This window comes from Leptodactylus fuscus, chromosome 2, assembly GCF_031893055.1.
Source record: "Leptodactylus fuscus isolate aLepFus1 chromosome 2, aLepFus1.hap2, whole genome shotgun sequence".
Classification (NCBI taxonomy): Eukaryota; Metazoa; Chordata; class Amphibia; order Anura; family Leptodactylidae; genus Leptodactylus; species Leptodactylus fuscus.
In genome coordinates, this window is record NC_134266.1 from 281,738,083 (window position 1) to 281,761,724 (window position 23,642).

At 45.6% G+C, this 23,642-nt stretch overlaps 2 protein-coding genes across 2 annotated transcripts in view; one reads left to right on the forward strand and one right to left on the reverse strand.

Annotated features, from left to right (window-relative positions):
* The window catches only part of LOC142196121 (uncharacterized), a 530,658-nt gene that overhangs the window by 48,305 nt on the left and 458,711 nt on the right, over positions 1–23,642 (forward strand).
* Positions 509–22,659, reverse strand: LOC142196222 (uncharacterized). Its single transcript, XM_075266438.1, is given in 9 exon segments — positions 509–1,864; positions 3,200–3,260; positions 3,902–3,999; positions 4,113–4,236; positions 4,322–4,419; positions 6,358–6,475; positions 16,680–16,749; positions 21,267–22,485; positions 22,488–22,659. Coding segments are annotated over 9 exon segments (3,267 nt in total). The 3' UTR covers positions 509–557.

A 23,642-nucleotide genomic window follows, 5' to 3' on the forward strand; every position in this document is an offset into this window, starting at 1 on the left:
TCCACTGACTCCTAGCACAGCACAGGTTGGAAAGAGGAAGAGTCAAGGTGCCACATCCAATAATGCACCCCGATATGTCTGTGAATGGACTAGATCAGATACCCTATAAATGTTCTCGCAAGAGTTCAGGTACTTGTCTAGGAGTCCAGATCTCTTCCAGGGGCCAATGGGTTTAGCCAGTTCCATTGAAAACTATGGCTGTCAGCATCAGTGGTGCTATAAGAACCCGTTTGCATGACTGCAGACCTAGAGAGAACCTTACACCAACGGCGCTGCCAGTTACAACCTCTACAGAATTGGCAAGTATTGGTCTATTATTAGGCTTAGCGGTCAGAGTAAATAGTGCAGGAATTAGTACTTATTTTTATATGTAGATACAGATGTAACAAATTAAATTGCCAAAAATATGTTTAACATAAAATAGGCTGTTTTCAGATGAAACATTGCCTTTAAGAATAAAGCTGCCCCCCCCCCCCTCCTATTCAACATGAAAACCATTTCCCACCTATGTGACGTCTTAGATGTTCAAAGTATACAAGTACTGATTATTTCCCATGTTATGGAAACGGCTTCTCCCCCGTGTGACTTCTCAGGTGTTTCTGAAAAGTATCTTTACGTGTAAACAGTTTTCCACAGTCCACACATGTAAATGGCCTCTCCCCTGTGTGAGTTCGCCAATGATTATCCAGATCCGATTTCTTTCTAAAACATTTTCCACATTCTGAACATGAAAAAGGTTTCTCTCCTGTGTGAACTCTTTTATGTCTAACAAAATTAGATTTATGGTTAAAACATCTCCCGCATTCTGAGCACGAATATGGCTTCTCTCCTGTGTGAATTCTCAGATGTTCAACAAGCCCTTTTTTATAGGTAAAACATTTCCCACATTCCGAACATAAAAATGGCTTCTCCCCCGAGTGAATTTTCTGATGACTTTCAAGACGATCTTTCTCTGTAAAAGTTCTCCCACATTCGGAACACAAAAACGGCTTCTCGCCCGTGTGAATTTTCTGATGTCTATCAAGGTGACATTTACACATAAAGCGCTTCCCGCATTCAGGGCATGAAAATGGCTTCTCCCCTGTGTGAGTTCTCTGATGTTCTTCAAGACGTAATTTCTGGATAAAGCATTTCCCACATTCATGACATGAATATGGCTTCTCTCCTGTGTGAGTTCTTACATGGTCAACAAGACCTGATTTGGAAGTAAAGCGTTTCCCACATTCAGGGCATGAAAATGGCTTCTCTCCAGTGTGAATTCTCTGATGCTCCACAAGATGTACTTTCTGGGTAAAGCATTTCCCACATTCAGAACATGAGAATGGCTTCTCCCCGGTATGAATTCTTAAGTGTTCCACAAGATGTGATTTCTGGGTAAAACATTTGTCACATTCATTACATGAATATGGCTTCTGATCTGTGTAAGTTCTTACAGGGTCACTAAAACCCAATTTATATGTTAAGCAGTTTTCAGATTCAGGACATGAATACGCCTTCTCCCCTGTGTGTGTTTTTAAATGTTCCATAAGTTGTAATTTCCGGGTGAAAGATTCCCCACATTCAGTACAAGAAGATGGCTTCTTCCCTGTGTGAATTCTCTGATGTTGCGTAAGATGTGATTTCCTACTAAAAGATTTCCCACATTCTGAACACGAGAATGGCCGATCAACTATGTGAATCCTCATCGGACTGGAAAGATTAGATTTTTTGGTAAGAATTTTACTATGTTCAGAAAATGCTAAATTTTCCCCCGGACTATTTTCAGCACTTTGTGTGATATAATTGTGCAATTCCTCGTCTTCTACTTCTTCATGCCAGGGCGATAAAATAAGATGTCCTTGGGAGTCAATTAAAAGGTTTTCACCTTTAAAAAAAGAAAATATAAAAATAAATTGCAAACAAAATAAATAATATTCAGACAATGAGAAAAACAAGTCAAACGATATACACCTCGGAAAAAATTAAGAGTCCACTACAAAATTTTCAGTTTCTCAGATTTTTCTCTTCATTGGTATATTTTTGTTCTTTTATTCTATAAACTACTGACAATGTTTCCGAAATGCAAAGCAAAAAATTTTGTATTTTTTTTTGCAGCAAATGAGAAAATCGGCAAAATAATAATAAAAAAAAAAAAAGAAGCAGCAGCGCTGTCAGACCTCAAATAATGCAAAGAAAACAAGATCATCTTCATTTAGAAACAACAATACTAATGTTATAACTCAGGAAGATCAGAAATCAATATTTAGTAGAATAATCAGAATTTGTAATACCGGCCTTCTTGCGTCTTGGCTTTCCACCAGTCTCACATGGCTTTTGGGTGACCTTATGCCTCTCCTGGCACAAACATGTAAGCAGTTCTTCTTTGATGTCTTGTGACTATCCATCTTCCTCTTAGTTACATTTCAGAGGTTTTCAATGGGGTTCAGGTCTGGAGATTGGGCTGCCATGACAGGCTCCTTCATCCACAAATTGATGGACCTTGCTGTGTGGCATGGTGCATTGTCCTCAGAGTTGGGGAACATTTCCTGAGCAGAAGGAAGCCTTTCATCAATGAGAAGCAAAGGAGAGCCAAAGAACATAAGGATTGGACCATAAAGGACTGGAGTAAGGTCTTCTCTGATGAGTCTAATTTTTAGCTTTGCCCAACACCAGGTCATTTAATGGTTAGACGAGACCTGGAAGGCCTAAAAGCCACAATGTCTTGCACCCACTGTGAAATTTAGTGGAGGATCTGGAGATGCTTCAGAAAGGCTGGAATTGGGCAGGTTCATCTTTGTGAAGGACGTATGAACCAAGCTACATACAAGGTTATCCTGGAAGAACACTGGCTTCCTTCTGGTCTGGCAATGTTCCCCAACTCTGGGGAGAATGCGCCATGCCACAAAGCTAGGTCCATCAATATGTGGATAAAGGAGCCTGTCATGGCAGCCCAATCTCCAGACCTGAACCTCTTTGAAAACCTTTAGAATGGAATCAAGAGGAAGATGGATAGTCACAAGCCAACAAAGAAAGAAGAACTGATTACACTTTTGTGCCAGGAGCGCCATAACGTCATCCAAAATCCGTGACACAGACTGGTGGAAAGCCAAGACACATGAAAGCTTCTCCTTCATTGGAAAGCAGGGAAATGGATTTATGTAAACTCAGTCTGTAATGTATAAGGGAAGAAGAAAACACAAGATGGATGAAAGGCTCTTACCAGTCTCTGACACTGATATGGGGATCTCCACGCCACTCGTCCTTCTACTGTCATCACTTTCCTGGAAAGATCCAACATGAAGGATGTGAGAAGAAAGAAGATCCAGAGATTATCTTATATCCAAAACGACCGAGAAGACAATTTAAACAACAAAAAAAAAAAAGGTCCAATGGCCACTCAGGATTCCAGGAAATGGTTTCCTTTTAGGGCAGACTGGTTCATGTCTTATGTTGTTTTACCTTCCTCTGAATCAATAAAAGGAAACAGATTTCTAACATTTCCTGTTCTCCACATCCTCTCTCATCTCTCAAAAGAACTTGATGGACTGAGGTCTTTTTCACTATGCTAAGTGCACTGTATAGTTACTACTCCGAAAGTCATTGACTCTTCCAATACATGACAGTAATGTGTTATCCTTAGCAGCAGCTGACTGGCATTGTGCTGTTATTTAGTCCATGATTTCCATCTACACTGCAGAACTAGACATTTATCTACACTGAAGATCAATTACCAAGTAGACAACCAAACAGATGGAAGTTCACCACAATCTATTATGGAACCAGAAACCATTTGTAGCCACGACCGAGAACAGCCAACAATATTATCCAAAAGAGCGGACACTCCACTGCTGCGGAGACGTGTAGTAGAAAGCTTCATGGCATCAATCTATAGAGGATTTACAGAAATCTCAGCTTCATCTACCTGAGGATCCAGTGGGAGATTCTCCTTTTCCTCCTTACATTCCTGGGAATATGGAGGACTGGGACATCTCTCTGGTGGATTGCTTGGACTGGATCCATCTATAGGAAATATACAGTGACTGAATACATTGTCTATATGTGATGAGCAGATGATGGGGGAGTCTAGGTGACCCTCATACCTGGTCTCTTCTATCAGGAAGGTCTCCTCTTACCTGGTGATGTGAGGGGCTGCTGATCCTCCATCATCACCTCCTTGTACAGATCCTTGTGTCCTTCTAAATACTCCCACTCCTCCATGGAGAAATAGACAGTGACATCCTGACACCTTATAGGAACCTGACAACACAATGACAGTCATCCCCAGAGCCCTCCCTTGGTGTTACTGCCATATTGAAATTTTAGAAATCTCAGCTTCATCTACCTGAGGATCCAGTGGGACATTCTCCATTTCTTCTTTACAATCCTGGGAATATGGAGGACGGGGACATCTCTCTGGTTGATTTTTTTCACTGGATCCATCTATAGGAAATATACACAGTGACTGAACATAACAGAGCAGATTTATTATGTTGTATTTATCAGTTTTCTGGTACAACTTTTTATTTTTTTGTAGTACCTTCACCACTTTCTTAAAAAGGGATTTGGCGAGGGCATAAATTACGACTAGTCAGAGGGTGCACCTCGTTCATGAGATGTGCATCTTGTCAAATACAGTGGGGCAAAAAAGTATTTAGTCAGTCACCAATAGTGCAAGTTCCACCACTTAAAAAGATGAGAGGCGTCTGTAATTTACATCATAGGTAGACCTCAACTATGAGAGACAAAATGAGAAAACAAATCCAGAAAATCACATTGTCTGATTTTGTAAGAATTTATTTGCAAATTATGGTGGAAAATAAGTATTTGGTCAGTAACAAAATTTCATCTCAATCCTTTGTTCTCTCTCCTTTGTTGGCAATGACAGAGGTCAGAGGTTTTCTGTAAGTCTTCACAAGGTTGGCACACACTGTTGTTGGTATGTTGGCCCATTCCTCCATGCAGATCTCCTCTAGAGCAGTGATGTTTTGGGCTGTTGCTTGGCAACACGGACTTTCAACTCCCTCCAAAGGTTTTCTATAGGGTTGAGATCTGGAGACTGGCTAGGCCACTCCAGGACCTTGAAATGCTTCTTACAAAGCCACTCCTTCGTTGCCCTGGCGGTGTGCTTTGGATCATTGTCATGTTGAAAGACCCAGCCACGTTTCATCTTCAATGCCCTTGCTGATGGAAGGAGGTTTGCACTCAAAATCTCACGATACATGGCCCCATTCATTCTTTCATGTACCCGGATCAGTCGTCCTGGCCCCTTTGCAGAGAAACAGCCCCAAAGCATGATGTTTCCACCCCCATGCTTTACAGTAGGTATGGTGTTTGATGGATGCTACTCAGTATTCTTTTTCCTCCAAACACGAAAAGTTGTGTTTCTACCAAACAGTTCCAGTTTGGTTTCATCAGACCATAGGACATTCTCCCAATACTCTTCTGGATCATCCAAATGCTCTCTAGCAAACTTCAGACGGGCCCGGACATGTACTGGCTTAAGCAGTGGGACACGTCTGGCACTGCAGGATCTGAGTCCCTGGCGGCGTAGTGTGTTACTGATGGTAGGCTTTGTTACATTGGTCCCAGCTCTCTGCAGTTCATTCACTAGGTCCCCCCCGCGAGGTTCTGGGATTTTTGCTCACCGTTCTTGTGATCATTTTGACCCCACGGGGTGAGATTTTGCGTGGAGCTCCAGATCGAGGGAGATTATCAGTGGTCTTGTATGTCTTCCATTTTCTAATTATTGCTCCCACAGTTGATTTCTTCAATCCAAGCTGGTTGCCTATTGCAGATTCAGTCTTCCCAGCCTGGTGCAGGGCTACAATTTTGTTTCTGGTGTCCTTTGACAGCTCTTTGGTCTTCACCATAGTGGAGTTTGGAGTCTGACTGTTTGAGGGTGTGCACAGGTGTCTTTTTATACTGATAACAAGTTTAAACAGGTGCCATTACTACAGGTAATGAGTGGAGGAAAGAGGAGACTAAGAAGTTACAGGTCTGTGAGAGCCAGAAATCTTGATTGTTTGTAGGTGACCAAATACTTATTTTCCACCATAATTTGCAAATAAATTCTTACAAAATCAGACAATGTGATTTTCTGGATTTGTTTTCTCATTTTGTCTCTCATAGTTGAGGGCTACCTATGATGTAAATTACAGACGCCTCTCATCTTTTTAAGTGGTAGAACCTGCACTATTGGTGACTGACTAAATACTTTTTTGCCCCACTGTACGAGGAACATTCCCTGACAATGATGGGGGTCATAACACCAGTCTTCAGAAATGTCCCACATTGTCTATATGTAATAAGCAGATGATTGTGGAGTCTAGGTGACCCTCATACCTGGTCTCCTCTATCGTCAGGAAGGTCTCCTCTTACCTGATGTGAGGGGCTGCTGATCCTCCATCATCACCTCCTTGTACAGATCCTTGTGTCCTTCTAAATACTCCCACTCCTCCATGGAGAAATAGACAGTGACATCCTGACACCTTATAGGAACCTGACAACACAATGACAGTCATCCCCAGAGCCCTCCCTTGGTGTTCTTGTATAATGTCCCAGCAGCGCTCACCTCTCCGCTCAGCAGCTCAGTGATCCTGCTGGTAAGTTCTAGGATCTTCTGCTCATGTCTCAGTGAATGAGGTGGAGGCTCGGTGATGGGGCTCGGGGTCCTGCTCCATCCTCCTGACACACGGGGTGTCACACACTCACCAGACGACTTCTTCACTACTGTGTAATCCTGTGTATGGTGAGACACTACAGGTCACTACAGAGAGTCTAAGAATCTTTCACCTGTCCAGTCATTTCCCTGGTTTATTCCTAGAGATAAGAGTGATGTCATGTGAGACTCTCACCTCTCCAGTGATCAAGGAGATGATCTCCAGGGCCAGCTCTAATATTCTGGTAGACATGTGGTTTCTGGCCTCGGCCATCCCTGGTGGGTCACTGATGGAGAGGACCATCGTCTTGTACCTGAGGAACCTGAGGGAGAACAAGGAGGACGAGGGTAAGATCCTATGTGATAGAACGTCTTACGTGAAGTAGATACCTCCCCGCTCTGTGGCACCTCTTGCTATCTTCCCTGGCTCTGGGTGGGGTACTTACTGGATGGGGCCACTACTGAGGTTATTTTAATATATTGGTATTGTATAAAATTTAACACGACCCATCAATTTTTTTCTGTGTGGGCCATTTGCCTGTCCGAGTTTGAGACATCTGGTCTAAGACTAAACGCACACGTACGGGATATGGTAAAATGACGTGGACAGGAAATCAATGATATCCGAGTCACTTGTGCCCTCCTTGGACCTATAAATTAGACAGGAATAGGACCGGTCCTCAGTTACGTCCCTGGATCTTGGCCCCTTAAACATACCTGTGATAATACAGGGGTGTGTGTATGGAGTCATTAGAAACAACGGGTCAGTGTGCTAGCCGGAGAGGTCATCAGTATCTGATCTGTGGAGGCAAAACCTCAATTTGCAGAATAAATTGTGACTTTCCCATTGTACGCCAGTCGGGGGATGATAACTTACCCCGCTGTGTATCCGGGATGAACCAGAGGTCACACTCACAATGCAGGTCAGAGGCAGATCGAGGATCTAATGGACGTCTTAAGGAGGGGAACTTACCAATGCTGTTAAGCCAATAGTAATGCACCTCAGGCACATGGTCAAGGCTTGTTCCCAAAATCGTATCAGTGGTCACCCTGCTCGACACTTTATAAGATGGTTGTCCGAACAGGGTGGAAATCTATGTAGGGAGTTGTGGGGATGCTTCAGCCTGTCAGATTTACTAAAACTCACTTCAGAAAGCTGGCGCGAATCAGACCAAAAATCTACAACAGCTCCCGAGTGGCGTAAATTTAAGTTCAGACACACAAGAAATGGGTCAGGATTAAGAGGCCCAAGTTTAATAATACTAGACTGTTGTAGGAAACAGAAAGGAGATCAATGCTCCAGAAGGGAGCACATAACTTCACAATAAAGCTGGCATTGAATTAAATAACAACAAAACTACTCAAGTGCTTCCTTAAAGGGATTGTCTATGATTTTTCTTTTAATGTCCAATCCATAACAGAGGCCATGTCTGGTCCCTGTACTGTACTATGGGCACTACTACAGCTAAGCGCCCATTGACTTCAACGGGACCCGAACTGCAGTATCAGCACCGACTAAGGCCCCATTCACATAGGGAAAGAGGTGGCGGATTTTGGCGCTGAATCCACGTCATGACCTGCCCCCTCACAATGGAGGTCTATGTAGCCCGCCAGGCTACTTTTTTCTTGAGGTGGACTCCACGGCTGATTCAGCCCCGGCGTCCGCTTCGTGGCAGCACCCTCCGGACTAGGCTAATTCCTTTGAGCCTACTCCGGAGGGAGAAGCCGCGACAATTGTGGCGGACACATTTTAGCCCAAGAGTGATGCAGCTTCCCGCGTCACTCTCGGGGCCGTAATCCACTCCCCGTGTGAATGGGGCCTTAGTGTGGTTAGGGAGCAGGAGTGCCCTCCCATCCCCTTGGGCCCTCTGTCATGAGATCACAGCATTCCAAGGGATTGCTATGGCAGTCAGGTGATCAAACAACAGCCTCTCACTATTACACATAATGACACCATGTACCAAATAGTATGAAAATAAAGTAAAAAAATAAAAACCCTTTGCCCAAAATATACATCTGGAATTGCCGTGTGCTTGCGAGTCTGAACTATCTATATATATATAGATACACATACATACAGTACAGACCAAAAGTTTGGCCACACCTTCTCATTCTGTGAGTTTTCTGTATTTCCATGACTATGACAATTGTAGATGACACTGAAGTAACACATGTGGGGTTATAGACTTACCAAACAGTGTGACACAACTGACAATCTGTCTTCTATTCTTGGTTCCTTTTGCTTTGATTCCTGCTTTGCACACTCTTGGCATTCTCTTGATGAGCTTCATGAGGTAGTCACCGGGAATGGTCTTCCAACAGTCTTGAAGGAGTTCCCAGAGATGCTTAGCACTTGTTGGCCCTTTTGCCTTCACTCTGCAGTCCAACTGACCCCAAACCATCTGGATTGGGTTCAGGTCTGGCGACTGTGGATGCCGGGTCATCTGGTGTAGCCCCCATCACTCTCCTTCTTGGTCACAGCCTGGAGGTGTTTGGGGTCATTGTCCTGTTGAAAAATAAATGATGGTCCAACTAAATGCAAACCGGATGGAACAGCATGCCGCTGCAAGATGCTGTGGTAGCCATGCTGGTTCAGTATAAATCCCCAAGTGTCACCAGCTTGGCCCCCCCACCTCCATGCTTCACAGTGGGAACCAGGCATGTTGACTCCATCCATTCACCTTTTCTGCGTCGCACAAAGACACGGTGGATGGAACCAAAGATCTCAAATTTGGACTCATCAGACCTTGGCACAGATTCCCACTGGTCTAATGTCCATTCCTTGTGGTCTCTTCTGCTTGTTGCCGGTCCTTAGCAGTGGTTTTCTAGCAGCTATTTTAGCATGAAGGCCGGCGGCTGCACAAAGTCTCCTCTTAGCAGTTGTTGTAGAGATGTGTCTGCTGCTAGAACTCTGTGTGGCATTGACCTGCTCGATAATCTGAGCTGGTGACTCGCATGAACTTATCCTCCGCAGCAGAGGTGACTCTTGGTCTTCCTTTCCTGGGTTGGTCCTCATGTCAGACAGTTTCTTTGTAGCACTTGATGATTTTTGCAACTGCACTTGGGGACACTTTCAAAGCTTTCCCAATTTTTCGGTCTGACTGACCTTCACTTCTTAGAGTAATGATGGCCACTCGTTTTTCTTTACTTAGCTTTTTTTTCTCGCCATAACACAAATTCTAACAGTCTATTCAGTCGGACTATCAGCTGTGTATCCACCTGACTTCTGCACAACACAACTGATGGTCCCAACCCCATTTATAAGGCAAGAAATCCCACTTATTACACCTGACAGGACACACCTGTGAAGTGAGAACCATTCCCGGTGACTACCTCATGAAGCTCATCAAGAGAATGCCAAGAGGAATCAAAGCAGGAATCAGAGCAAAAGGAAGCGAGAATAAGACAGATTGTCAGTTGTGTCACACTGTTTGTATATAATCCCACATGTGTTACTGCTGAGTTTTGATGCCTTCAGTGTGATCTACAATTGTCAGAGTCATGGAAATACAGAAAATTCACAGAATGAGAAGGTGTGGCCAAACTTCTGATCTGTCCTATATATATATATATATATATATATATATATATATATATATATATATATACATATAGTGTTACAGATGTCAGAATACGGTGAGCCCAGGAAATCCTTTATTCTTGAAAAATGACGGTAAAACATAATAAAGCCAATAAATATACAAATAATATCACTGTGATGGGAATGACCCGGCGGACAAAGATCTCAGGTCATGTATAACGCAGAGGGAATGTTGTACAAATAACACACAGAACATTATGATACAAGTGAAGGTTTATTCACCAGGATCCCCAAACAATAGTTATACAGCACAGAGGACACGAGAGCACTCCTACTGCCCCCTACTGTCTGCCCAGCAGATGTACCCAGTACTGTATATACTATATATCCTGTACACACAGCGCAGCGCCACAAGCCATACACTGAGTATATAGATACGTATATGGGGAGATGTGTATATACAGAGGAAGTCACCGGGAGGCCACTACATGGATATAACCCTGCAGTAGTGTCCAGTGTGCAGCCTGCTGGGAGTTGTAGTCCTCCCTCTCTCCCCCCAGGTCTCCCCCATATTGTGTCGGGGCTCCCGGTCACCTCCTCTCCTCACTTACCCCCTCACTCTTCAGGGCAGGACACTCTCTACCTCACACACGTCCTCCTCATCACTAGTCATGTGACCCGGCGTGTCACCGGAAGGGGCGGGGCTCTCTACCTCACACACGTCCTCCTCATCACTAGTCATGTGACCCGGCGTGTCACCGGAAGGGGCGGGGCCTCCCAGAGGATGTACCGGTATATGAGGGGGGGAGACTGTATACAGGAGGAGAGGGCTTACATGGGGGTGTATACAGGAGGAGAGGGCTTACATGGGGGTGTATACAGGAGGAGAGGGCTTACATGGGGGTGTATACAGGAGGAGAGGGCTTACATGGGGCTGTATACAGGAGGAGAGGGCTTACATGGGGTGTATACAGGAGGAGAGGGCTTACATGGGGCTGTATACAGGAGGAGAGGGCTTACATGGGGCTGTATACAGGAGGAGAGGGCTTACATGGGGGTGTATACAGGAGGAGAGGGCTTACATGGGGCTGTATACAGGAGGAGAGGGCTTACATGGGGCTGTATACAGGAGGAGAGGGCTTACATGGAGGAGTATACAGGGGGAGAGGGGTTACATGGGCCCGTATACAGGAGGAGAGGGCTTACATGGGGCTGTATACAGGAGGAGAGGGCTTACATGGGGCTGTATACAGGAGGAGAGGGCTTACATGGGGGTGTATACAGGAGGAGAGGGCTTACATGGGGCTGTATACAGGAGGAGAGGGCTTACATGGGGCTGTATACAGGAGGAGAGGGCTTACATGGGGCTGTATACAGGAGGAGAGGGCTTACATGGGGGTGTATACAGGAGGAGAGGGCTTACATGGAGCTGTATACAGGAGGAGAGGGCTTACATGGGGCTGTATACAGGAGGAGAGGGCTTACATGGGGGTGTATACAGGAGGAGAGGGCTTACATGGGGGTGTATACAGGAGGAGAGGGCTTACTTGGAGGTGTATACAGGAGGAGAGGGCTTACATGGGGGTGTATACAGGAGGAGAGGGCTTACATGGGGCTGTATACAGGAGGAGAGGGCTTACATGGAGGAGTATACAGGGGGAGAGGGGTTACATGGGCCCGTATACAGGAGGAGAGGGCTTACATGGGGGTGTATACAGGAGGAGAGGGCTTACATGGGGCTGTATACAGGGGGAGAGGGCTTACATGGGGTGTATACAGGAGGAGAGGGCTTACATGGAGGTGTATACAGGAGGAGAGGGCTTACATGGGGGTGTATACAGGAGGAGAGGGCTTACATGGGGGTGTATACAGGAGGAGAGGGCTTACATGGGGGTGTATACAGGAGGAGAGGGCTTACATGGGGTGTATACAGGAGGAGAGGGCTTACATGGAGGTGTATACAGGAGGAGAGGGCTTACATGGGGTGTATACAGGAGGAGAGGGCTTACATGGGGCTGTATACAGGAGGAGGGGGCTTACATGGGGCTGTATACAGGAGGAGAGGGCTTACATGGGACTGTATACAGGAGGAGGGGGCTTACATGGGGTGTATACAGGAGGAGAGGGCTTACATGGGGGTGTATACAGGAGGAGAGGGCTTACATGGGATTGTATACAGGAGGAGAGGGCTTACATGGGGCTGTATACAGGAGGAGAGGGATTACATGGGGGTGTATACAGGAGGAGAGGGCTTACATGGGACTGTATACAGGAGGAGAGGGCTTACATGGGACTGTATACAGGAGGAGAGGGCTTACATGGGGATGTATACAGGAGGAGAGGGCTTACATGGGGCTGTATACAGGAGGAGAGGGCTTACATGGGGCTGTATACAGGAGGAGAGGGCTTACATGGGGCTGTATACAGGAGGAGAGGGCTTACATGGGGCTGTATACAGGGGGAGAGGGCTTACATGGGGTGTATACAGGAGGAGAGGGCTTACATGGAGGTGTATACAGGAGGAGAGGGCTTACATGGGGGTGTATACAGGAGGAGAGGGCTTACATGGGGGTGTATACAGGAGGAGAGGGCTTACATGGGGGTGTATACAGGAGGAGAGGGCTTACATGGGGTGTATACAGGAGGAGAGGGCTTACATGGAGGTGTATACAGGAGGAGAGGGCTTACATGGGGTGTATACAGGAGGAGAGGGCTTACATGGGGCTGTATACAGGAGGAGGGGGCTTACATGGGGCTGTATACAGGAGGAGAGGGCTTACATGGGACTGTATACAGGAGGAGGGGGCTTACATGGGGTGTATACAGGAGGAGAGGGCTTACATGGGGGTGTATACAGGAGGAGAGGGCTTACATGGGATTGTATACAGGAGGAGAGGGCTTACATGGGGCTGTATACAGGAGGAGAGGGATTACATGGGGGTGTATACAGGAGGAGAGGGCTTACATGGGACTGTATACAGGAGGAGAGGGCTTACATGGGACTGTATACAGGAGGAGAGGGCTTACATGGGGATGTATACAGGAGGAGAGGGCTTACATGGGGCTGTATACAGGAGGAGAGGGCTTACATGGGGGTGTATACAGGAGGAGAGGGCTTACATGGGGCTGTATACAGGAGGAGAGGGCTTACATGGGGCTGTATACAGGAGGAGAGGGCTTACATGGGGCTGTATACAGGAGGAGAGGGCTTACATGGAGGTGTATACGGGAGGAGAGGGCTTACATGGGGGTGTATACGGGAGGAGAGGGCTTACATGGGACTGTATACAGGGGGAGAGGGCTTAGATGGAGGTGTATACAGGGGGAGAGAGCTTACATGGAGGTGTATACAGGAGGAGAGGGCTTACATGGGGGTGTATACAGGAGGAGAGGGCTTGCATGGAGCTGTATACAGGAGGAGAGGGCTTACATGGGGTGTATACAGGAGGAGAGGGCTTACATGGGGCTGTATACAGGAGGAGAGGGCTTACATGGGGGTGTATACAGGAGGAGAGGGCTTACATGGAGGTGTATACAGGGGGAGAGGGCTTACATGGGGGTGTATACAGGAGGAGAGGGCTTACATGGGGGTGTATACAGGAGGAGAGGGCTTACATGGGGGTGTATACAGGAGGAGAGGGCTTACATGGGGCTGTATACAGGAGGAGGGGGCTTACATGGGGGTGTATACAGGAGGAGAGGGCTTACATGGGGTGTATACAGGAGGAGAGGGCTTACATGGGGGTGTATACAGGAGGACAGGGCTTACATGGGGTGTATACAGGAGGAGAGGGCTTACATGGGGCTGTATACAGGAGGAGAGGGCTTACATGGGACTGTATACAGGAGGAGAGGGCTTACATGGGGGTGTATACAGGAGGAGAGGGCTTACATGGGGGTGTATACAGGAGGAGAGGGCTTACATGGAGGTGTATACAGGAGGAGAGGGCTTACATGGAGCTGTATGCAGGGGGAGAGGGCTTACATGGGGGTGTATACAGGAGGAGAGGGCTTACATGGGGTGTATACAGGAGGAGAGGGCTTACATGGGGATGTATACAGGAGGAGAGGGCTTACATGGAGGTGTATACAGGAGGAGAGGGCTTACATGGAGGTGTATACAGGAGGAGAGGGCTTACATGGGGGTGTATACAGGAGGAGAGGGCTTACATGGGGTGTATACAGGAGGAGAGGGCTTACATGGGGATGTATACAGGAGGAGAGGGCTTACATGGAGGTGTATACAGGAGGAGAGGGCTTACATGGAGGTGTATACAGGAGGAGAGGGCTTACATGGAGGTGTATACAGGAGGAGAGGGCTTACATGGAGGTGTATACAGGAGGAGAGGGCTTACATGGGGGTGTATACAGGAGGAGAGGGCTTACATGGGGGTGTATACAGGAGGAGAGGGCTTACATGGGGTGTATACAGGAGGAGAGGGCTTACATGGGGTGTATACAGGAGGAGAGGGCTTACATGGGGGTGTATACAGGAGGAGAGGGCTTACATGGTGGTGTATACAGGAGGAGAGGGCTTACATGGGGCTGTATACAGGAGGAGAGGGCTTACATGGGGGTGTATACAGGAGGAGAGGGCTTACATGGGACTGTATACAGGAGGAGAGGGCTTACATGGGGCTGTATACAGGAGGAGAGGGCTTACATGGGGCTGTATACAGGAGGAGAGGGCTTACATGGGGTGTATGCAGGAGGAGAGGGCTTACATGGGACTGTATACTGGAGAAGAGGGACTTTACATAGTACTGTATACAGAAGGATGGGGGTCTTACATGGCTCTGTATACAGGAGTAGGGGGTCTTACATGGGACTGCACAAGCCTCATAATGTCTTATAATGATGTCACAAATAACAATGTTCCAGTCTGTAGTGAGCTATCCTCAGTGTGGGGGGGTCACTTTGCTCCTCTCTGATATCACAGTGTTCTCTTACTGCTCCTTTGTCTTTTATACCTGTGATGTCTCTGCCCCTTTTTGATGCCATAAGGACCCATCATGAGGTCACACACATTTTATAATTACCAATGTGAGGTCACAATGTTGTTAGAATTGGTCATTGATACCAGATTGGTCCTCCCCCATACACGTCACATAGATGAGTTCTGGACTCTGCGCTCTCTCACATCGGCTCTATTACTTGGTCGATGTCACTACAGAATCCTCTACAAGTTCCCGGCCATTACTTATTATTACTCTCCTAGTGCCCCCTCCTTACTCTGCTGCCGTCTATTCCTCTACTACAAAGCCCTTTATTCTGAGGAACCCTTCCTACTGCTGATGAGCTACTGAAAGAGGAGGCGCATAGTAGCCGAGCCTTAGGGTATGTTCACACATCAGTATGCCATCAGTCCGTGTGAACTCATGAGACTTTAAAACGGACTGATGCACATACTGATTGTATACTGACACCTCTTTATGCTGACACCAAACGCTGTCCGTCCCCTAGAGGAGAAGGGGATTCTGTCTTGTCCTTTTCTGCACAGAATGGGTTATATATAGAGATGGGTAACTCTCTATATGTCACTGAGGTCATGTGTCAGAGTGTCACTATAGGGTGTCAGGTACAGAATGGGTTATATATAGAGATGGGTAACTCTCTATATGTCACTGAGGTCATGTGTCAGAGTGTCACTATAGGGTGTCAGGTACAGAATGGGTTATATATAGAGATGGGTAATCCACTTGGTAATGATCTGGGTTTGTCTCTGATACTTGAAGTTGTTTGATCTATTACAGAGATTGCGATTGGTCTCGGACTCCCATAAATCCAGATACAAAGGTGGAGCCGCACTCCAGGGTGTCGTTGTGGCTTCTAATAGTCTCTCTTTATTAATAACAGAAGGATCTTCAGGGTTTGCTTCTATCTTTAAATGTTTCAAAATTCTTTATGTAGATTGTGAGCCCCCCCCTACATAGAGCTTGTAATGTATATTTTTTTTCCCCCTATCAGTATGTCTTTTGGAATATGGGATGGAAATCCATGCAAACACGGGGAGAACATACAAACTCCTTGCAGATGGTTTTTTGCCCTTGGCAGGATTTGAACACCAGGACTCCAGCGCTGCAAGGCTGCAGTGCTAACTACTGAGCCCCCTTTTAGCGTCCTTTCTGACCCTGCGGACATCTTAGTTATCTTGAAAATGTGTAGTAGAAAAAATTAGGATGGCCCTGCTGCTTCTATCTGCATATATATGAATTTACATAGTTATAGAAACCAGGTCCATGAAGAAATAACGGATTTTAGAGGTTCCAGGGGTGTTCAACATCCAAAAAGCATAGTATAGAAAGTAACCCAGATAGAACATAGGAAGGGCACTCACTAGAGATGAGCGAACACTGTTCGGATCAGCCGTTCTGAACAGCACGCTCCCATAGAAATGAATGGAAGCACCCCCCACGTGCCGGCCGCTTCCATTCATTTCTATGGGAGCGTGCTGTTCGGAACGGCTGTTTGGAACAGTGTTCACTCATCTCTAGCACTCACCCATTGGGGATCTTCTTCTAAAAAAACGTCCTTTATTAGGGTAACCAAGTACAATGAAAAAACGCACAACCTGGGAGGGAAAGACAGCCTATGTGGCGGCGGAAAAGGCAACAGCTGTTTCTCACTCCTCTGAGCGGTTTTTCAAGCCTCCAATGTGAACACAAAATGCCCAGAAATGCAGGATTTTATACATATAGGACATAATCAGCCAAATTTGAAAATGCTGAGCCGGCTTCACTGACAACCAATCCCCATTGCAAAGCCTCCTTCTAGCAACCTCCTCCCCCCTCGCCCAGCGGACCAGAATGGAAACAGCTATTCATATGTATAGCCTATCAAGTAATGAGCGACACGGTTACATGTCGAGCAACGAGGCTGAAGCGGTTCTTAATGTGTATAGCCTATCACAGATAAGCCGACGCGCATGCGCGCCCAACAAAGAAAGTCATCACTTAGCTGCTCTGTATATGTATCCAGCGGCAAGAGCAGCTCTTCATGCATATAACCTATCGCAGAGGCGGCAGAGCTGTGTGAGGGGAGACCATGGAGGCAGCAGAGCTGTGTGAGGGGAGACCATGGAGGTAGCAGAGCTGTGTGAGGGGAGACCAAGGAGGCGGCAGAGCTGTGTGAGGGGAGACCAAGGAGGCGGCAGAGCTGTGTGAGGGGAGACCGTGGAGGCGGCAGAGCTGTGTGAGGGGAGACCGTGGAGGTGGCAGAACTGTGTGAGGGCAGACCGTGGAGGCGGCAGAGCTGTGTGAGGGCAGACCGTGGAGGCGGCAGAGCTGTGTGAGGGCAGACCGTGGAGGCGGCAGAGCTGTGTGAGGGCAGACCGTGGAGGCGGCAGAGCTGTGTGAGGGCAGACCGTGGAGGCGGCAGAGCTGTGTGAGGGCAGACCGTGGAGGCGGCAGAGCTGTGTGAGGGGAGACCGTGGAGGCGGCAGAGCTGTGTGAGGGGAGACCGTGGAGGCGGCAGAGCTGTGTGAGGGGAGACCGTGGAGGCGGCAGAGCTGTGTGAGGGGAGACCGTGGAGGCGGCAGAGCTGTGTGAGGGGAGACCGTGGAGGCGGCAGAGCTGTGTGAGGGGAGACCGTGGAGGCGGCAGAGCTGTGTGAGGGGAGACCGTGGAGGCGGCAGAGCTGTGTGAGGGGAGACCGTGGAGGCGGCAGAGCTGTGTGAGGGCAGACCGTGGAGGCGGCAGAGCTGTGTGAGGGGAGACCGTGGAGGCGGCAGAGCTGTGTGAGGGGAGACCGTGGAGGCGGCAGAGCTGTGTGAGGGGAGACCGTGGAGGCGGCAGAGCTGTGTGAGGGGAGACCGTGGAGGCGGCAGAGCTGTGTGAGGGGAGACCGTGGAGGCGGCAGAGCTGTGTGAGGGCAGACCGTGGAGGCGGCAGAGCTGTGTGAGGGGAGACCGTGGAGGTAGCAGAGCTGTGTGAGGGGAGACCATGGAGGTAGCAGAGCTGTATGTGTGTAACTGGCATGTGTGAAGGAAGAAGAACAGAGGCAGTATAATACTGAGAAACAGAATATAGGCAGAATATAGCTTTATTTCATATAGGACTAAGTATGGGAGTGGGGGGTCCCCAACAAGTGTCTTGTATAAAAGAGGGCCCTGAAATGTTCAATTGTCCCTGGTGTCTCCCAGCTCGATCCGGTCCTGCAGCTCCGGGAAGTCCCGACCACACGAGACCACGGAACTGGCAGAGACTGGAGCACTGTTTTTTTCACCTTCCCTGGCCTGACATAATATAAAAAATAACCCAAGAAAACCTCTTTCATTTCCTGCACCAATCTTTATTTTTTTGTAAATAAAAAAGTAAAAAAAGAAGCCGCCCTATTAGTTATTTCCTCCTCTGTAAAGGCCTGAACAATAATAATACAAATATCCCTAAATGGTTTGTATATTATTTGCCACCCCCAACCAAAAAAAGTATAAAAGCATCGAAAAAGACTCAGATTATCTAATATGCACCCCCCCCACCCGGAAAAAATCTCAGATCTTGCTAGTAAAAATCAGACAAAAAAAAAAAAAACAATTAACTTCAGTGAAAAAAACCACAAGTAGAAAATGGATTATTATTGTGTATTATTAGTAACACTTATTATATATTTGTTAATTTGGTATCGGAATAATCTCATCTACCCAGAGAAATAAATGATCAGGTATCTAAGCCACGTGGTGAAGGCCACAGAATATAGAGCACGGAAAGGAAAGAGTGGAAGTGCTGGATTTTTCTATCCTCTACAAGAAAGAGTTAATAAAGTTACTCAATGAGATATCTGTACCCTATAAGAGGGGCAAAACACTGCACCTGGTCCTGCAAAAAAACAAGTCCTCATAGAGTCACATTTACACAAAAATAAAAAGTTATTGCCCTGGTTTTATTATCCTCCATCATTAATCCATACAAATGCCCCACTCCCCCCCAGACCCTCCATCATTAATCCATAGAAGTGACCGCTCCACTTGATAAATCCCTTTGGGGTTGTAGTTTCCAAAGTGGGGTCACATGTCTGCGGATTCCATTTTATTGGCAATTCAGGGGCTCTGCACAAATGGCATGATGCCCAAAAAACCAAACTGCGCTCCTTCCTCCTGTGCCCGGATGAGCCCAAACAGCAGTTTATCGCACACATGACATTCAGTCCGTTATCCTGGGTACACCGGTGTCATACACGGGGGGGGGGGGGGCGTACACTGTAATTTGGGCACAGCAGGGAGTAGATGTGAAGGAGCGCAATGTGGCTTTTCGAGTACAGATTCAGATGTTTGGTATCTGGACGCCACGTCATGTTTGCAGAACCTGTAAGGTACCAGAAAAGTGGAATCCCCTACGGAGTGACCTCATTTTGAAAACTGCACCCCTCAAAGAATTTATCAGGGGGTGTAGTGACAGAAATACACAACGGATGGTGAAGAGCGAATATGTAGCTGTGCGGAGTAAACTGGGAACACCAAATTCCCTACTATGTCCCCATAGCGCCTATGATTTGGGTAGGGGGGCCCCTTCTGGTGACTTTCCCCATGTAAATCTGGGGTGTCTCCTGATATCCGTTCGCACCACTTATACATTCCTTTCCTGCCACAGCCGGTTGTGTCCTAATAACTTAGCAAATTTAGTTTTTTTTGTCTTCACATTGTACTATATTGTGCTATATTTCTTTTATGTTTCTGATGATGTGGCCATATGGGGACTTGTTTTTGGTGCCATGAGATGCATTTTATAATGACACCATTTTTGGGTGTCTACAACTTATTGACTAAATTTTATTAATTGTCTTGGTGTATTAAACCCCCCCCCCCCCCCATCAATTCTGGCGTAGCTTTTACCATTTAACTTTTTTTCTCTGTGCAGTGTACAGCATCGGTGCGATTACAGCTATACCTAATTTATAAAAAAAATAATTATTTTTTGTTACTAATTTTGCAGAACAAAAATTCATTTAGGAACATCAATCAATTATTTTATATCGCCATCTGCTGAGATGTGTAACAGATTTCTTTTCGGTTTACGTAGTTGGTTGGGGTCTTATTTTTTGTGGGACGACCTGTTCTTTTTATTGGTACTGTTTGAGGTACAGAAGAGTTTTGGAAATGAGCAAAACTTTTTTTTTTCCAGGATTTTTTTGTTGTTTTTTTAATGTTTCAGTTTTATTGTACAGATTGTCACAGATGTGGCGATACAAAATATCTATTTTTATTAATTTTTAGGATTTTCTTTACATAATTATGTACAGGAAAGGGGCATTTCAGGGCTTTATTATTTTATGCACTTTATTTTTGCCATTTTTCAATTTTATTTTTTACATTTGCTGCTTGTCCCTCAAGGAGACCTGAACCAGCAATATTGTGATCACTGGTTCAGTACTATACACTGCAATACACATACAACTGACAGCTAACACCCGCTCTAAATGCCACCCACTCAAATAGTGAGCAGGCAGCCGGCCCCTGACTTAGTATTACGCCCATTTACCCCGGTACCAGGCGCCAAGGATGTAATAGTACGTGATGTCACTAAAGGGTTGAAAAAAATCCTCCGGTGCGGTGCGTTATTATACAGGCTGTCTGTTATTACTAAGTCAGTGTGTGCTAAAGAGCTAGAAAGGGGTTAGATAAAGCCCCAGGAGGCCCCAGCAGGTCAGACATGACATATAATACAACATGCACCTCAAGTTCAGAGCAGACAAAATCAAAATGTACTGAACCTCAAAAGGTTCATTCATGCCCAGTAGTGATATCTTACTGGTCACACTTCACTGGAAAAATTGTTCTTATTCTCCCAATGAACCTTCATATTCCCCATACTGGAGGTTTCTGTTCCAGTGACAGATATCGATGATGATTCAGGATATGACACACAATGGACGTCACTGAGAAGAGACCAGAAATCTCTGTGTGTTCAGGGATTTAAGTTCTACCATATCAGAAGACATCCCGAGGCAGCAGGTCCTAGAAAGGAGCTCAACACCGGCCACATCCCCACAGTCTGACATTAACTTGGCTTCTCCTCTGTGTGAACACTCTAATGTCAGTCATAATGACCTTTGTATATGAAACATTTCTCACATCCTCCAGACATAAAATATTACTTCTTCATCTTGTGAATTCTCTTAACATGTGCGTTAAGACTTGATTTCTGGCTGAAACATTTCCTACATTCAGAGCAACAAAAAGGCTTCTCTCCTGTGTGAATTCTCAGATGAGTTGTAATATTTGATAGGCAGCTGAAACATTTCTCACATTCAGGACATGAATATGGCTTCTCCCCTGTATGAATTCTCTGATGTATCTTTAAACCGCTTTCCGACTTAAAACATTTCTCACAAACTGAGCAAGAAAAGGGCTTCTCTCCTGTGTGAATTTTCAGATGATGTGCAAGAACTGTTTTGCTGGTGAAACATTTCTCACATTCAGAACATGAATAGGTCTTCCCTCCTGTGTGAGTTCTCAGATGTGACGCAAGATGTGATTTTCTGATGAAACATTTCTCACATTCAGGACATGAATATGGCTTCTCTCCTGTATGAATTTTCTGATGTATCTTTAAACTGCTTTCCGACTTAAAACATTTCTCACAGACTGAGCAAGAAAAAGGCTTCTCTCCTGTGTGAATTCTTAGATGTCGAACAAGACACATTTTACGGTTAAAACATTTCTCACATTCAGGACATGAATATGGCATCTCTCCTGTGTGAGTTCTCAGATGTGTCGCAAGATATGATTTGATGATGAAACATTTCTCACATTCAGGACATGAATATGGCTTTTCCCCTGTATGAATTCTCTGATGTCTCCTAAAATCCTTTTCGAACCTGAAACATTTCTCACAAACTGAGCAAGAAAAAGGCTTCTCTCCTGTGTGAATTTTCAAATGTGCTGCAAGATGTGATTTGATGATGAAACATTTCTCACATTCAGGACATGAATATGGCTTCTCTCCTGTGTGAGTTCTCAGATGTGTCGCAAGAAGTGATTTGGTGATGAAACCTCTCTCACATTCAGGACATGAATATGGCTTCTCTCCTGTGTGAGTTCTCAGATGTGTCGCAAGATGTGATTTGATGATGAAACATTTCTCACATTCAGGACATGAATATGGCTTCTCTCCTGTGTGAGTTCTCAGATGTGTCGCAAGATGTGATTTGATGATGAAACTTTTCTCACATTCAGGACATGAATATGGCTTCTCTCCTGTATGAATTTTCTGATGTATCTTCAAACTGCTTTCTGCCGTGAAACATTTCTCACAAACTGAGCAAGAAAAAGGCTTCTCTCCTGTGTGAATTCTTAGATGACGAAGAAGACGGTTTTACGGTTAAAACATTTCTTACATTCAGGACATGAATGTGGCTTCTTTACTGTGTGGGTTCTTAGATGAACTACAAGATCTGATTTTTGAGTAAAATATTTCCCACATTCAGGACATGTAAATGACTTTTCTTCTTCATCAGTTGTCTCACGTATGGAAGGATTAGGTTTCATGGCTAAGTTCTTCGTACTTTATGACAAGGTGACGTCTATGGAGCGGCTCATCCAGTCACCACCTGCAAAATGAAAGAACTGTTTCTAAATAAAATTAATATTTTCACTGAAAAGATTTTTATTTTGACTATATATATATATATATATATATATATATATATATATATATATATACACACCTATATTTTATATGTGAGTAATCCAATCTCATACCAAGACATGTGACCAGTGTCAGACTGGGGTGCGTGGGGGTGGGGTCTACCAAATAAAGTCATTTCAGGGGCCACTACACAGCTACATGCAAATATTACCGGGCAATTGTGCTCAAAATAGATCCACAATAATAAATAATGAGAATGGGGGCTCACAAAAATAGACAAAACAACAAATTGACTCAACTACATACAATAGTAGGGGGGGTGGGGGGTGGCCGGAATGTATGTCATATCTCATTTATCTAGTAGGCTTAGGTAGTGACATCCAGCGTTACGTACAGTACTCTAGGAGACAACTCATAGGTGACTGACAAGCTGCCATCAGGTTACAATTTACAGCTCCTTGCTAGGAACCTTGTATTCCTGTACAGTGCTAAAGACCTAACAGATACAATTGGGGGATCTGTACTGGACTCCCTGTTAGTGAGCGATTCGGGCAATGCAGCGTGCCATAGGTTCGCCATCACGGGCCTAAGCCCTGCAAACATTTAATCATGACATCTTCTATGTTCCTGGTGCTACTCACTGCAAAAAGAAGCTCCTGAGTAGATGTGGAGAAGAAATACCGTATTTTTCGGACCATAAGACGCACTAAGGTTTTAGAGGAGGAAAATAGGGAAAAAAATGTTTTTAAGGAAAAAAAATTGGTGAAATATTTAATAACCTAATAATATAATATTTCACCAATGTAAATAGAACCAGGGGCTTTCGGACACAGGGATACCAAATGTGTATGTGTTTCACAGTAATGTTTTTGTTTTATATGTA